General features: G+C 38.6%; 2 protein-coding genes across 3 annotated transcripts; one reads left to right on the forward strand and one right to left on the reverse strand.

Annotated features, from left to right (window-relative positions):
* Positions 1–375: 375 nt before the first annotated feature.
* LOC108256242 (protein asteroid homolog 1) lies at positions 376–7,725 on the reverse strand. 2 transcript variants are annotated; one of them, XM_017452881.3, is made up of 5 exons: positions 7,581–7,725; positions 5,191–6,507; positions 4,366–4,582; positions 3,435–3,603; positions 376–2,413 (listed from the first exon to the last, which is right to left on the reverse strand). In XM_017452881.3, the coding sequence occupies exons 2-5, from the start codon at positions 6,487–6,489 to the stop codon at positions 2,041–2,043; spliced, it is 2,058 nt and encodes a 685-aa protein (XP_017308370.1). In that variant the 5' UTR covers positions 6,490–6,507; positions 7,581–7,725; the 3' UTR covers positions 376–2,040. The 2 variants fall into 2 exon arrangements, with proteins under 2 accessions (XP_017308370.1, XP_017308369.1); XM_017452880.3 differs by having other exon boundaries at positions 4,324–4,582.
* A 1,817-nt stretch (positions 7,726–9,542) lies between these two features.
* si:ch211-225p5.8 (uncharacterized protein LOC555567 homolog) lies at positions 9,543–14,292 on the forward strand. The gene is made up of 6 exons (XM_047150093.2): positions 9,543–9,892; positions 10,437–10,603; positions 11,493–11,730; positions 12,766–12,925; positions 13,186–13,242; positions 13,394–14,292. Exons 1-5 carry the CDS (start codon positions 9,841–9,843, stop codon positions 13,229–13,231), a joined length of 663 nt encoding a protein of 220 aa, XP_047006049.1. The 5' UTR covers positions 9,543–9,840; the 3' UTR covers positions 13,232–13,242; positions 13,394–14,292.
* The last annotated feature ends 234 nt before the right edge of the window (positions 14,293–14,526 follow it).

Consider the following 14,526-nt stretch of genomic DNA (forward strand, 5'->3'; position numbering starts at 1 on the left):
GGCTTTGGACCGCACTCGATATAAGCGATTTGCTATTATAGCATTAGCACTACAATTACCACAAACAGTTCTGCACTCGAGTCTCCATCAGTGAACAGTAGAGAAGTTCAACACAACAGACTTCCTCTAGAAACTGTAATGAACTTCCTGGTTACACAACTGTACTATTTGTGCATGTAGTATTAGCACATTTATAGAAGGGGTGCATTTATTTATAACTAGCCTGCTGGATATAGTGCAGTAGTAGGATAGCCTGTGTGGCATGGGAGGATTTTTCTGTCTCATTACTGTATTATTTAGCGTTTATTACAATCTCTAACCCATGTGTCCCATCCATTAAAGGTAAAACGTCAAACAAAAACTTCACCACAAATATATAGCGACAGATTTTATTTAAATATTTTTTTACATTTGACAATCTATTGCTTTTTGTTTTTACAATGAATTCATTATGAAATTGATCTTTACAGTAAAATATATATACAGTTATTTTATACTGTTAAAAAAAGACAGAAAACACCGAAACACCACAGCATGATAGATTAAACTCTACAACACACTCAAATAATCTCATTTCAACATAATCTTCATTCCTAATCATTTCTATTTCTGTTCCTGACACATGTGTGTGATCCCCACACTGTCTTCAGAGAGATAATGATCATAATAACGCTTTACATTAACGTTCATTTAACTGATATTAGTAACTCCAGTGTTAGTACATCACCAGAAAAATATCTAACACTTGTATTAACTGATGTTTCTTAAAACAACACATCAAACATGCGGAATAAACTAAATTAACCTCATACCTCACCCACGTTCAGTTCTCTAATCCGATTGGTCAGAAGGTGTTGAGTAATTTTCTACACCAGAAGCTCTGACAGTAGTGAAGGCCTGAAGTAATTAAAATCATAGCTTTATATTAATTTAATTATTTAATGAAAAGAAAGTGTGTATGGTGAAGTTTGCTGTAAGGAGATATTTATTTAATTAACATGTAGGGAAGGAGTCTCCAGTGTCAGTGCTGTGTAACAGTCATTGACGTATTTTAATCAGGGATTGAATAAACATGAACGCATCCTGCACTGTGTTTCATTGACATTTAAAAATAAACGCCAATTAATACTTATTAACTTGCTCTATTCATTTGTTAAAATGACTTACTCTTTATTCACACTGACGTAAAGTATTAACGTTATCGTAAACAGCCGTCATTATCAGAACATGAACGCGGAACAATACAGCAGTGCGAACCCTAATCGTTTACGATAATAAAATATGAAATAATATTACAGTAATAATAAATATTTACATTACTTGTCATGTGAATGGGTTTTGGGGGTTGTTAATGTAGATATCTGTTCTAATATTATTTAAACAACAAAAAATATTATCATACAATACAAATAATAATAATACAGTAATAATTGTCTGGGTTTTTGTTTGTTTGAACACTTTATAAGTGGAGAAAAAAGAATTCTAGTGAAAAAGAAAAGGGATTAATTATGACTAATATTCGGCTCAGGTCTGGTCAGATTTGGGATTAGTCTTACAAAAGCCTCTTGCTTTGGTATTTGTGACAGCTCTGGTTCTTCTACATACACTAAAAGTGAAAGGATTAGAATAGAGCTTGATATTTCTGTGTAGTAGAAATATAACTGGAGAAACTCTGCTGGTTCATGAATACAGACGGACTACGATGTGTGATTTGTGTGTTAGTTGTTTAGTGCTTATTTTATCATGAGGCTCCTGTGGCTCCGTAAATATTGCTGATAAATCTTGAAAACACTTCACACACACATGCTGATGTGTCATGCTCAGACCCGAGTCAGAGCAAATCCCCTTAAGGAGTAAACACAAGTCTGGTACAATTCATGCGATGCGCCACAATTAAAACACACAGTTCATTAGAATCTAAATAAAAGCGATATCCTGGGAATAATTTCCTATTTTCCATTTTTTTTTAAAAACACGTGAAGGATTATGGCGACTCTGATCATAGTGTCTGACTGCAGCGTTGTCCTGATTCAGTCGTATCTAACACCACTTCACAAGCTCGTATTTCTTGGCTCTCGGATCCTCCGTGCGAGCTCGGCTTACGTGTCTGGTGCGAACGCTGCAGGTTTCCTCGAAAATATTGTCACCGTCATCATCGTCGTCTTCATCAGCCATCAGATGTTTGAACATTTTGCTCATCTCGTCCGCTGGATCGTTCCACACCCTTCGCGCTCTCGGCCCCGCCCTCGTCCTCATTCTCACGATGAAGTCGTCGTCCAGCTCGCGCTCCACCGCGGCCTGGAGATTTCGGTAAAGATCCACGGAGATAGAGGCTCCGGTGAGAAGAGACTCTGGTTCGACGCCCTTCATCAACTCCTGAGCGACGGTGTGCACCAGAGAGCCTCTGTACAACCTGATAAACACACAAACATGGACCTGGATCACGGTTAAGCTGGAACACAACGCTCTTAATGTTAGGTTCATTTTTATCTTTGTGTCCTTGCACATTTTTGCAGAATTAAGAACTGCTCGTATAATGATATCACTGCTAACACCGCTAGTTGCTAACACAGAAATGAAGTGAGGAAGCTTAGGTTTGGTGGTTTTTCATCTACAGAAAGCGAAAACCAAAAGTACGCTGGTGTGTGTGTGTGTGTATTTTGGACACAGAAAGTCAGACCTCATGGCAGAACCAAAAGTCTGGTGGGTGGAGCTGGCCCTGATCCAACTGCTCCTATAAATCTGATCTCTTAACCCCTGAAACACTTCGCCCATGTAGGAGGAGCTGGGCCAGGTTTGACTCCACCCCCTGGACAGTTGCTTCTTAACTTCCAAAGTTAAGAAAAAGTTTACGTTCCCCCCAAAACACTCTGAGTGACATCAAGTGCTTTTTGTTAATCTCCTGACCAATCAGGTCGCAGCTCAGGGGGAATCCGATCCTGCCGAGCTTCACCAGCAAAAACCCGCGATGTGTTGCTAATCACAATCTTATCTTATTCTCACTGCTTCATGCAGCTGTCAATCAATACATTAACAGCCACGCCCTCACGTATGACTTTTTTGTAGCTTTTATTTACAATTAATTCACAGAGGATTTTTCAGTAACAATAGTCTATGTGGGTGAGGCTTCATGACTCACTGTTTACTCGTTAAGCAGAGCGTTTATCTGTAAAGACCTACAAGCCACGCCTGATCTAATCCAAACACAGAGTTAAAGCAATAAGGCCGAACATCTCCAGAAAAGATGTAGTACAAAAACTTCTACCTGTTCCCTGCGCTTTATTTAGGCTTTCGATATTTTTCCTGTTATTTACTGAATAGAGCTCATCTTTCAGCTTAGGATTCCTTAGAGATCCTTCAAGTTGTTATAATGCTCTTATAACTAATTCATGCTCCGTGTGATTATAGAGATAAGAAATAAGACGTGAGTGTACCATGCTAACTCCGGCTCAGGGACGGGATGATTCAGTAGCTGGTTCAGATTGAAGCTGTCCTTCAGACAGGACTGCCACTGACAGTAAGCGTGAGCCAGCTCCAGGTCCAAAAACTTCTGACCTGTACGTTCCTGCAGCTTTTTAAACCTCGAAATCACCGTGTCTGCCTCTGCGTACAGGAGAAGAACTGATCATATCAACCACGTATTCAAAGAACAAGCCATAATTCCACGCAACTGCAGTACAGGACATGTGAGTGTGAGATCATCTAGTTTATGACCGTAACACACTTTATAGATGGGCTCCCTCTCTCTCTCTCCCTCTCTCCCTCCCTCCCTCTCTCTCCCTCTCTTTCTCTCTCTCTCTCTCTCTTTCTCTCCCTCTCTCCCTCCCTCCCTCTCTCTCTCTCTCTCTCTCTCTCTCTCTCTCTGGTGCTTACATCTGCTCCTTTATTGCTCTCTCCCACTGATAAGACAACTCAGTGGCAGGTGTCCGTCCTCACAGCCTGGCCCCTCCCTCCACCTCGTCACACTGACATATCGTAAAATATTCTTCGCATGATAATATTGTCATCAGCTCGTCAAAGTATCTATCAGTTTTTTCTTTATCTATCTCAGATTCATCTTTTACAATCTCAGTCTAACATTTATCTGTTTTAGTCTGATCTTTAACTATCTTGGTTTGATGTCGACCTATCTCAGATTCATCTTTAGCTATCTTGGTTTGATCTTTAACTGTCTGAGTCTAATCTATACTCATCTCAGTCTAATCTTTACCTATCTTGGTCTGTCATTAACTATCTCTGTATGATCTTTACTTCATTTTGCTCTTTGACTATCCTGATCGATTATCTCAGTCTGATCTTCACATGTGTCAATTTCATCTTTACCTATCTCAGTTTGATCCTTAAGTATCTCAGTCTGATCTTTACCGATCACAGTCCGATGTTCTCTGCACAGGTGTCCGTAGACCAGGCCGATGAGTAAAGCCCAGAACATTTCCGCTGTTGGTTCGGGTTGCGCATGATTTAGCCAGAAACCTGTGACATACACGGCTAGCTGCAGATTTTCGGGGATGATGCGAGAATTAAACACCGGAGACACACACAGGGCATCCAACAGGACCTGCAGGCGTACATTCTCAGGTGCCTACAACAGAAGATGACAAAATGTGTATTATGTTAATAATGGTAAATAATCCAGCATTTTGAAAGGTAAGCATCTGTTCAGTGCTTTATACATGTAATGATGCACGTCTTGAAATAGTGAAATCCTGGACTAGGGTTTCTGCCTCGTCGAATGAAACGGAGGAATGTTGGCGTGCAATATTATATAGATGAAAGTTATTTTAACTATGGAATCATATGTGGTGGGATCAAATAACATCAAAGCTACAAGTCTGTAGCATCGTCTCTGGTCAACTGAAGTGCACTAATTTTTCTAAGAGTACATGTTGAGTGCATCCATACATTTTTTATATTCTGTGTGCATCAACTCAGTGCAAGATCTGAGCGTCATCAGCATAGAAATGAAATAGAAGGCCATGTAGGCCAATCACAGAACTGAGGGTTAGCATGTACATAATAAGTAGAAAGGAGCCTAAGAAAGAACCCTGTGGGACTCCTAGGGAAACTCTTGTAGTATTTGATTTGCGTAATAAAATGCTGTCTCCCCATAAGCTACGAACAAATCTAATCTAAACAAGTTAGTTAATCACAAGGATTAACAGTAAAGCAGAGATAAATCCACATCTCTACCTCCCACAGCGAGTCCAGGTGAAGGTGTGTTACTACACGTGTCAGTAGAACAGCTGGAACCATGGTGCTGCTCAGCGTTATTTCCTGCCTGTCGTATTCCTCCACGTAGTATTGCTGGTTCTCTCCAGAAGACGTGCTGCGTTTACCGACTTTCTTCCACCTGGTACACAGCAGTACGCCGTACATCACCTGTCGTATCGGCCGAGACGTCTCGCTGCTGCTGCTCAGTCCAAAATCCTCCACCTGGATGTTCATCATGAGCCTCTGCAGTGTCAGGACGTCAATGACTGAGGAAGCCAGCTTACCTTCTGCCAGAGGTTTCAGACTCCAGTCCGGCAGGTTCTGTAAAGGGCCTGGAAGCTTGATCTGAGGTTCTCCGCTTATGAAGAACTGGGCAATGGAGCTGGGATTGAGTCTGTACTCTGCCATTCCCTGATATATTGATTTTCGAATGCTGGCTGATTTGATGTTCTTCCCCAGGGGGCTCAGGAGACCAGCGATGGCTTCCTTTGGGTTGGGGAAGCGTGATAACCACACGAGTAAGCCATCGATCTGGGCGATTCCTCCAGGTCTGGTTGAGAACTTTGAGAAGTTTGGAAACGCACTCTTGTCCAGTTTGGTGTAGTCATTGCCCAGGATGGTGGCAAAAAGTTGAAGATTATATTTATTCATGCTATTAAAAGCAGTACACACATTTCGAACATGGTATGACTTGGCAGGGATGAATTTTTTTTTACCCTTTCTCATCAGTCTCACTTCCGTCCACTGGAAATGATTGAGGGGCAAAAATCCGCCCCGGTTGCCGAAGATGTAGAAATCGCTGTCGTTGGACAGAACAGGACACGCCCACTCGTTGGCCAATGCGGCTGCTTCCCAGTCCGCTTCTGCCAGACACTGAATAAAGGGAATCCCGAGTTTCTGGAGGATCTGCTTGAACACATTTGTGGTGAGAATGGGTAAAACGTCTCCTGAATGGCCCCTGGACAAGGCATCGGCTTTTGTGATTTTGTCTTGGCGTCTAGTCTTCAGGGTGTCAAATTTTTTGTCACTGACGTCGGTCCCCCCATCGAGCACCACGTAGGGCTCAATATCACAGAGTCTGAGATTTTTAAAAAACAGTGTAACTATTTTCTCAAAGTCTTCGTAATCCCCGCCGTGTGCTTGGTCCAGGTGAGACTTGAAGTAAAGAAGGTAATACAAGTTGCATCCATCGATGACGAGTTTGCTTTCTCTAAAGAAGCTGGTCTTCAGAAAATCACTGTTGCTCTCGATGTAGCCGTGAAGTCCACGAACTCCCATAGTGAGTAAAATTTGATCCTGGAAATATGAAATGAAGAACGTATACAGTAGGTTGAGTCGGACATTTACAGAACTGACAGGCAATTCTAGACATTTTGAAAGTATTAACATTAACTCCTTTTATGGTCAGTTTAACTCAGTGGCTAAGACTTTGGACTTCTGGTAAGAAGGTCATGAGTTCAAATCCCAGTGCTGCCAAGCTGCCACTTAACCCTCACCAGCTCAGGTGTATAAATGAGATAAATGTAAGTCACTGTGGATAACAGGGTCTGCCAAATGACTTAAATGTAAAAGTTTCTGAATCTGAAAACAACTCTCTCTACTTTAAGTACATTTTAGCTTATATCCAATACAGTTTATGATGCAGTTCATAAACAATAACAGAAGAACGTTTTGAAGAGAAAGAAAAACTAAATGCTTCACAGAGACAAACGAACGTGTTAGTTAACATTCCATAGACCAACATGCTGGAGAAGTCTCAGCACTGACCTGCTCTCTCTAAAGTGAAATCATCTGGTGTTAAAACCTGCTCCATATGCACTTCCTCTCAAAGCTTAACAGTGTAATTGTGTCAGAAATCTAAAAGTTATTGTGTGGAAATATAACACAAATACATTGTAAAAAAAAAAAAACATCACTTCTGTTGTGCAGAATCATTTGTTTATAAATGAGAAGTGAGTATACGAAGATTGGGTCATTTGGTCAAAGTGGATAGACTTGTATTATTTGTTAGCTACATTATCTTCATAGCTCCAAGAAGCAAACTTCAGACCAAGCATGTCTTGACTCATCGACGAGATTTTGAAAACGTTTTGTAAATTGTATTTCTGGCTAAAATGTTTTCAGTGTTTTTATATCGTCTGACACAACTAAAACCCAGCAGTGTTTTTTTAATGCCAGAAATTACATGTGTCTATTTCAGATAAAACTAATTTCAAATAAGTAAGATGTTTGATATCAAGGCTGTAGAAAAACAGAATTATTATTATTATTATTAGTAGTAGTAGTAGTGTTTATAGTAATAGTAGTAGTAGTAGTAGTAGTAGTAATACTAAATTAATAAAACTTTGTTTTTGAATCTGGTGTCTTACCTTTAATTCCCTTTAATGCCTTCAGTAAATAAGTGCGTAGAAGAAGTTGTATGATTGTAATTCCTCTTCAGTTCCGCTTTAAATCTGCTTTAGATCTGCTTTAGATCTGCGTCTCTAGCAGCTCAGAGTAACCACTGTAACTGCGAGCTGTAGGTGGTGTGATTTGGGACGCGGCCGATAGGAGGCGCTTTTATTTCCTTGATCAGGAAAACGAAACGTAAGCCTCAGACTGAAGGGAAGCGAAAGTTACACACGTCCAGTTTTGGTTTTCCTCTTGCTCTTGTTTTGGACTCGCAACGTCACTACTGTGAGCCTGATCCCCTGAGAGTCTCGTGACCCAGGGTACACTTATTTATTTATGTATTTATTTGCTGCTTTTAGTTTATTCAGCATTGAACTTCCTGTCACAGAACCCCGCCTTCATGTCACTGAGACTTTCAGCACTCGGTATTCACTCAGAATAACGAACAAATCTTACACAATGCAGTCCTCAAACCTTCATGTCGTGTTAGAGCCATCTTTCTTTCAAATCTTTATTATGCTTAGACTCTATTTACAGCTCCAATCTGTATGTTTATGTGTTAAATACCACTGTTTTTATTATTATTATTATTATTATTATTATTATTATTATTATTACTATTATTATTATTATTATTATTATTATTATTATTTCAATTGATTTAAGGTAGATATAGCAATGCTGATTAAATCAATAGAAAAGTAAAAACACAGAAATATTCATTATTACACTTAAAACCAAAATTTAAAAAATCAATCTGTTGACGTTTCTTTGCGGTTTCTCCGTAACGTGCGTAATAAGCTGCGTGTTTTTTTCTTATTAACTTGAAGACAGAGAATCAAGAGAGAATAGAGAGAGCGAATCGAGAGAGAAAATAAAGAGAGAGAATAGAGAGAGGGAGAATAAAGAGAAAGAATAAAGAGAGGGCTGGTGAAGCAACGAGTCTTTATAGCTGCTATAAAGTAAGTGAGAACAGGAACTAACTTTAACTGACATTACTCTATATGTAACTATAAACAGATGCAAAGTATGCTGTGTTAATCTTTAATAAATAGGAATTGTAATCACTGACACGTTGCTGTGGTGTAAGAGGAATAAAACACTTGGGTACGTGCTGTTATAGGAAAGGAAGTATGTTTATGTGGCTTTGACCCATACGAGTTGATGTACATGAAATAAACTGTATATATTAAATACCGGTCTGTTTATCTTTGTCTCCATCTAGTGGCGAAACTGAAAACGACACTCAGAAACATGACCTCCAGCCCGGTTTAGTAATGAACAGCTGGAGCATGTGTTTAGAGGAAGTGTGTGATGATATCAGTGCGATGGTGTATCATGACAAAGAAATCTGAAGCCGGTAAATATCTCCAGATTTTGTGTAAAATAAAGTTATTCTCAGGTTCAGTCTGAGGAAACGAGAGGAAGACGGGTTTCTACGGTGTTATAATCATAAACTACTGATTTCTGCGTAGTTCCTCAAAAAAAGCTGCCATTTAAAAAGTTACTGTTGAGTTACTGTAAACGTTTCACGATTAAACACTCATAGCTAAACTATCCATGTTTATGACTACTGATTAGCATTAAGCTAACTGCAAGCTAATATCGACACACTTGGTTAAGCTGAAATGTTTTTTTATTTGGTAAAGATAGAAAGAAAATAAAACAGTAGAATAAAGCTGTATTTAAAGAAATGCCTAATGCTAATCTCTGCTCATAAACCTGCATTATTTGTTAGCTCCATTAGCCTCAGAGCTCCAACAAGCAAACTTTGGACAGCACACGAGGGTCTGTAAATTTGTGTAAAATTTGAGTAAAATTTGTGTAAAAGTTTGCATCTAATCTTGACGACGCAGTCCTGACTTCTGACTTCTCGGATTGCGTCCTGGCCTGCAGTGTGAAGACAGTGTCATATGAACACACACGGATTCACACGGGCTAAACTTAGCTCTGCTAAACACGAGCAGGACAGGAAGACACACACACACACACACACACACACACACACACACACAAACATGCTCCCAAAAACACTGGACTGGATTTAACTGAAAGCTTTTAAAAGTTTAAAGTGGGAAAAGTTTCAGAAAGCAATTAGACTAGGAATTAGACTCGTTTAGATCGTTTACTCCGAGAACGCTGAGGACACGAGGACCTCGCTCTGCCTGAGGAGGACATGTCACGGCTCATCTGACATATTTTCATGTATGAATCGATTCTAAAGGCAATTTTCCTACAATGTCACCACAAATCAGATCACTTTGGGCTCTTTGTTTAATTTTTATGTTCGGTAAGTTTATTCTTTTTAACTCCTACCTGTTTTTATTCCTCTTACTCCTCAGCAATTTACTCATTTTACACGTGTTTGTTTATTATCCATTCATAGTTACATTTAATGTTGTGGAATGTTGTGATATCAAGTTAGTTCCTGCTGTCACTTAGGTTATAGCAGCTATAAACAGTAGTTCCCTTACCAGCCCCTTTATTCTGTCTTTTAAATCAAAAAATGTAAAAAAATTGCAGCTTGTTATGTTAGCGAGAAACCGAAGACTCCTTCCATAGATGTTAAATAAACACGTGTTCTTACAGAAAACTTCACCACGTCAACAATTACATACGTTTTTCTTTCATCTGTTGATTCTGAGCGTCCAGCGTTACTATAGAAACCATAACGTATTCAACCGTGCGCATTGATATTAATATGATCCTGTGATTTCCAGCTGCGCTAATGTCAGAGCTGGAAGCTTCTGTGAGAGAAACACTCACACATCTTCTCATCATGAGCAGGTGTGGTATTCAGTTGTTCTGAGTCTCTGTGGTGTGATTATCTGCAGCGCGGTGGTGTGATGGAAGCTGTGCCGAGGTGGACTCCATGACGGAGGCGGTGGCTGGACAGGACTTCCTGTTAGGTTGCATCTCCTGTAAAAAACGGGAGGAAGTCGGCGCCAGTGCTACAGTGGACTGGCACTTTAAACCCGCCGGAGAAGATGAGTTCTTCCACGTCAGTGCGCTCACAACCACCACACGGTTTGCCTGATGCTAGTTAGTGGTCATGAGTTGCCAGTAAACCGGACATGTTTGGGGTCTTTGCTTTTTAAGTTCTGCACCACGTCTGTAGCGACCAAGCAGCGGTGAAATTATGGCCCAGTTTGTGCACAAAACAGCTCACTGACTACATTTAAGGTGGAATATTGGCGTTAAAGCAACTTTTTTCCCCTTAGTGAGCAACAAATTGACAGAAGATCGTCCATTTTCTGCGTACGCTGGCGGTGATTTCAACAACACGTGACATCTGAATTCAGATTTGATCAATTCTGTGCAAATTAGCTGAAGCGGTAAAGCAACAAGTCAAAACGCGGAGTGACGCTTCTTCAGTCCCGCTCTCATGACTTTAGTTCCTGCCTGCAATTAGATCCCGTTTACTGAGGGGCACAAAAATGGAAGAAAAACTTAAAAGCGTAGTTTAACTTACTCCTGTCGTGTTCGACCTCTCATTAAATACGTATAGTGATGTTAAGAAAGGAAAAAAAAGCTTGGAAAGAAGTAGCAGAGATCGTTGGCGCTGCTGGTGATTGTGCGTGGCTAATACAGTTAGCTCGCTTTGCTAATCTAATCTGAGAACGAAGCTAGAATGGAGCATGTAGTCACTGATTAATGCGTTATTTAATGTGTATGAATTAGTTAGCGCTAAAATCTACGTGTAGCTAATGGTATAGCTTTCTCAATGTAATTTTAAAATGCTGGACAGGCCACGCCCACAAGCGACAACATTATTGGTCATTACAGGCTCACGCTCACACTCACAAGAGACAAGCTACAAACCAAACATCAGACTTATCGTCCGCTAGCGTGAACGTAGCGTCAGTGAGCTTCTACCTTCTGACTTGCAGATCTTCCATTACGAATACCCGACCTCCACCATCACGCACGGGGACTTCGAGTCTCGCCTTGAGTGGGGTGGAACTGAAAGAACGGCAGATCTCCAGATCGGAGCCATTTACATCCGGAACGTCACGTTTAACGACACCGGCACTTACATGTGCACATTTGAGCGCACGCTCTACCTCCATGTTACTAACGAACACGTGACCATCAGAAAAACAGTGGAGCTCACCGTCGTGGCAGAAGGTAACGCTTTCATTTAATCACTTTTCCTTTTTTTATATGACGCTTTGAATTCATTAAAAAATTTTTTTACATTCATTCATTTTCATTTTATTAAACTTATTTAATTGATTCATTAATATACATCTTTTAAATATTGATTTTAATTTACAGAAAAGATTTTGGATCAGTTAGATTTTAGTGGCCTGAATCACTTGAAAATGTGATAATATGTTAATCAATATATAATTATCTATAAAGTCAAATTTTATGGTCTGGTCAGCATTCCATTGTTTTGATTGAATTTTTTCTTACATTTAATTTTTTTTTACATGAGACTTTAAAAAAAAAAAAATATATATATATATATATATATATATATATATATATATATATATATATATATATATATATATATATATATATTCTTTTGCGCTTCCTGTGATGGTCATCATTTTAAATGAATTATTATGAATTTATTTCATTGTACTACACTGGTAAAATGGTCAATATTCATAAAAGATGCATTTTGTGGTGTTTTATCAGGTCCATAATAAAATAATTATAATTATATACTTAAATCACATAAAACTGTGATAATGTTGCCTGCCAGTGCAACTCTTCAATTTCTTCATTTGAGGTTTTGTTGACATTTTTACAGTACAGTACATACCAGATATTAGCTCCTCCCCCAGCATGAAAAAAGCGTTTAGCTCCGCCCCCTGTTTAGCGCTTGACACGCAGCAGAGGGCGCTAAACATTACGCTCAAACTCCACCCTCTTACAAATAAATAAACTGCAAACATTTATTCTTGGTTTGATAAAGGAATAGTGTAGAGGACACACCTCTGAACCATGTTCACTGCTAATGAGCTGCTGCTGAAAAACAAGACACACCCTGGGGGCGGGGCATATACTTCTAGAAAGCATTTAAGTGGACAAACACAAGATTGTTAATTATTTTCCTGGATATGACAAACTATAAACAATATACCTGTCTGAGGCACCTGTACAGTTTATTTGTTTATGTATTTGTTTATTTATTTTCTCTCCCTTCAGCGAATCGTGAGTTGACGTCAGTGATTTCGGAGATCATGATGTACGTCGTCATCGTTGTGCTGCAGCTGTGGTTGATCGGTGTGCTGATTTACTGCTACAAAAAAATTTATGCTGAAAACGAAGCTCGCGAGGCCCGAAAAGCTCTGCGTGCAAAAAACAAGTGAGAGTTTTAAATCCTAGCCAAGTGTGTTTATATTTATAGCACTAGCATACACGCTAATTACTAATTATCCATTACGCTAGCAGGATATTAGCCAGTGACTGAATAACTGACGCTAGTCCAAAGTTCTGACCTCCTCTTTTCTACTGATATGCAGCCTAACGCTTCTTCACTCTAGTAAACATGCGTATTTTTCTGTCAAATTTTATTTATTTCCATTGAATATCTTTTTACATTTTTTACTCTGATCTCTTTTCAAGACTTATTGACTCGAAGGACACTCGTGATGGAGTGCACTTGGAGTAACTGTACTTTCTGTGAGTGTTTTTAATACTGTAAACTCTGTATATTATTATTGTTATTATTAGTATTGTTGTTATTATTATTATTGCTGTTGTTGTTGTTGTTATTATTGTGTTTATTATATAAAAATTTTTTGTTCTAATTGATCGTTTTTGTTTTTATAAGGAGCGACGAATCCTGGATGTTTTGCTACTCGCAAGAAGAAATATCTTTAAAGTCTTAAACATAAAAAATAAACCCACATGTTTATCTCGAGTTTGTTTAAGAGGAGTAAGTGAAGCAGGGTTAGCGCTTGTGATTTAGCTAGTGTCACTGCTAACAGAATTATGGGTTACTTACTGAAATGCTAGTTTGTTGGGTTAATTGACTTACTCTGCTACTAGTTTGTAACTTAACATATTTACTTTACAGCTAGTGTGTAAACGAGTCTACTTACTGTAACGCTAGTTTGTGTGTTAGCATATTTTCCTATTATGCTAGTTTGTAAGTTTGTGTACTGCTATGCTAGTTTGGTGGGTTAGTCTATTTAACACTAGTTTGTAAGGTAGCATATTTGCTAGTATGCAACTTTGTATGTAACCCTGTATATTGTTATGCTAGTTTTCTGGAATAATCTATTTACTTTAACGTTAGTTGTAATTTAGCATAGTTTCCTGTTGTTCTAGTTTGTAAATAAGCCTGTTTACACTTATTGTAGTTTGTTGAGTTAGACTATTTACTTTAACGCTAGTTTTCAAGTTAGTCTTCCTACTGATATGTCTGTTTGTAAGTTAGCATATTTACTGCTAGGTTAGTTTACAGTTATATCAGCAAGCTAGTCTATTTACAGGTATGCTAATTTGTTAAGTAGTGTCAATATTTTAACGCTAGTTCATTTTAATGCTTGTTTATAATCGTAGGAATGTTAGCATGTATGTTATATGTAGCATGTAGCTCAGGATCAGGTGTGTTTATCTCAGATAGTGAAAGAGAAATGTAAGTGTTAACTTGTGTATTATTGTATACACTGCACTGTGAATAACGCACCTGATTCAACACAATAAAACACCGCATTATTCACCTCATCTGTGAAGAATTTAATAAATACATGTGTGTATCAGATGATAATAAACACCGGAGAGCCGCTAAGCTAACACTTACATACATAACTACAGTTTCATTTCAATTCAATTGTTTAGTAGGAAAGATTTAATATTTTTTCTTATTTTTTAAAATTTTGTTAACATTTGAATTTAAATAAACAAATGTTTTTATGATCATATCATTTAACAGCAGTATTTAATATTAATATTCTTGCT

Source organism: Ictalurus punctatus, chromosome 23 (assembly GCF_001660625.3).
Source record: "Ictalurus punctatus breed USDA103 chromosome 23, Coco_2.0, whole genome shotgun sequence".
Lineage (NCBI taxonomy): Eukaryota > Metazoa > Chordata > Actinopteri > Siluriformes > Ictaluridae > Ictalurus > Ictalurus punctatus.

Bases quoted from the DNA above. Each gene is read 5' to 3' on its own strand.
- LOC108256242 (XM_017452880.3), bottom strand. From the start codon at position 6,489: ATGGGAGTTCGTGGACTTCACGGCTACATCGAGAGCAACAGTGATTTT. The intron at 3,604-4,323 runs GTAAAGATGAAA...TCCTGTACGCAG, and splicing joins TAAGGATCAAACTGAGATAG to AGGCAGACACGGTGATTTCG. The intron at 2,414-3,434 runs GTACACTCACGT...TGTGTTTATCAG, and splicing joins CCTGAGCCGGAGTTAGCATG to GTTGTACAGAGGCTCTCTGG.
- si:ch211-225p5.8 (XM_047150093.2), top strand. From the start codon at position 9,841: ATGTCACCACAAATCAGATCACTTTGGGCTCTTTGTTTAATTTTTATG. The intron at 9,893-10,436 runs GTAAGTTTATTC...GATTATCTGCAG, and splicing joins TTGTTTAATTTTTATGTTCG to CGCGGTGGTGTGATGGAAGC. The intron at 11,731-12,765 runs GTAACGCTTTCA...CTCTCCCTTCAG, and splicing joins GCTCACCGTCGTGGCAGAAG to CGAATCGTGAGTTGACGTCA.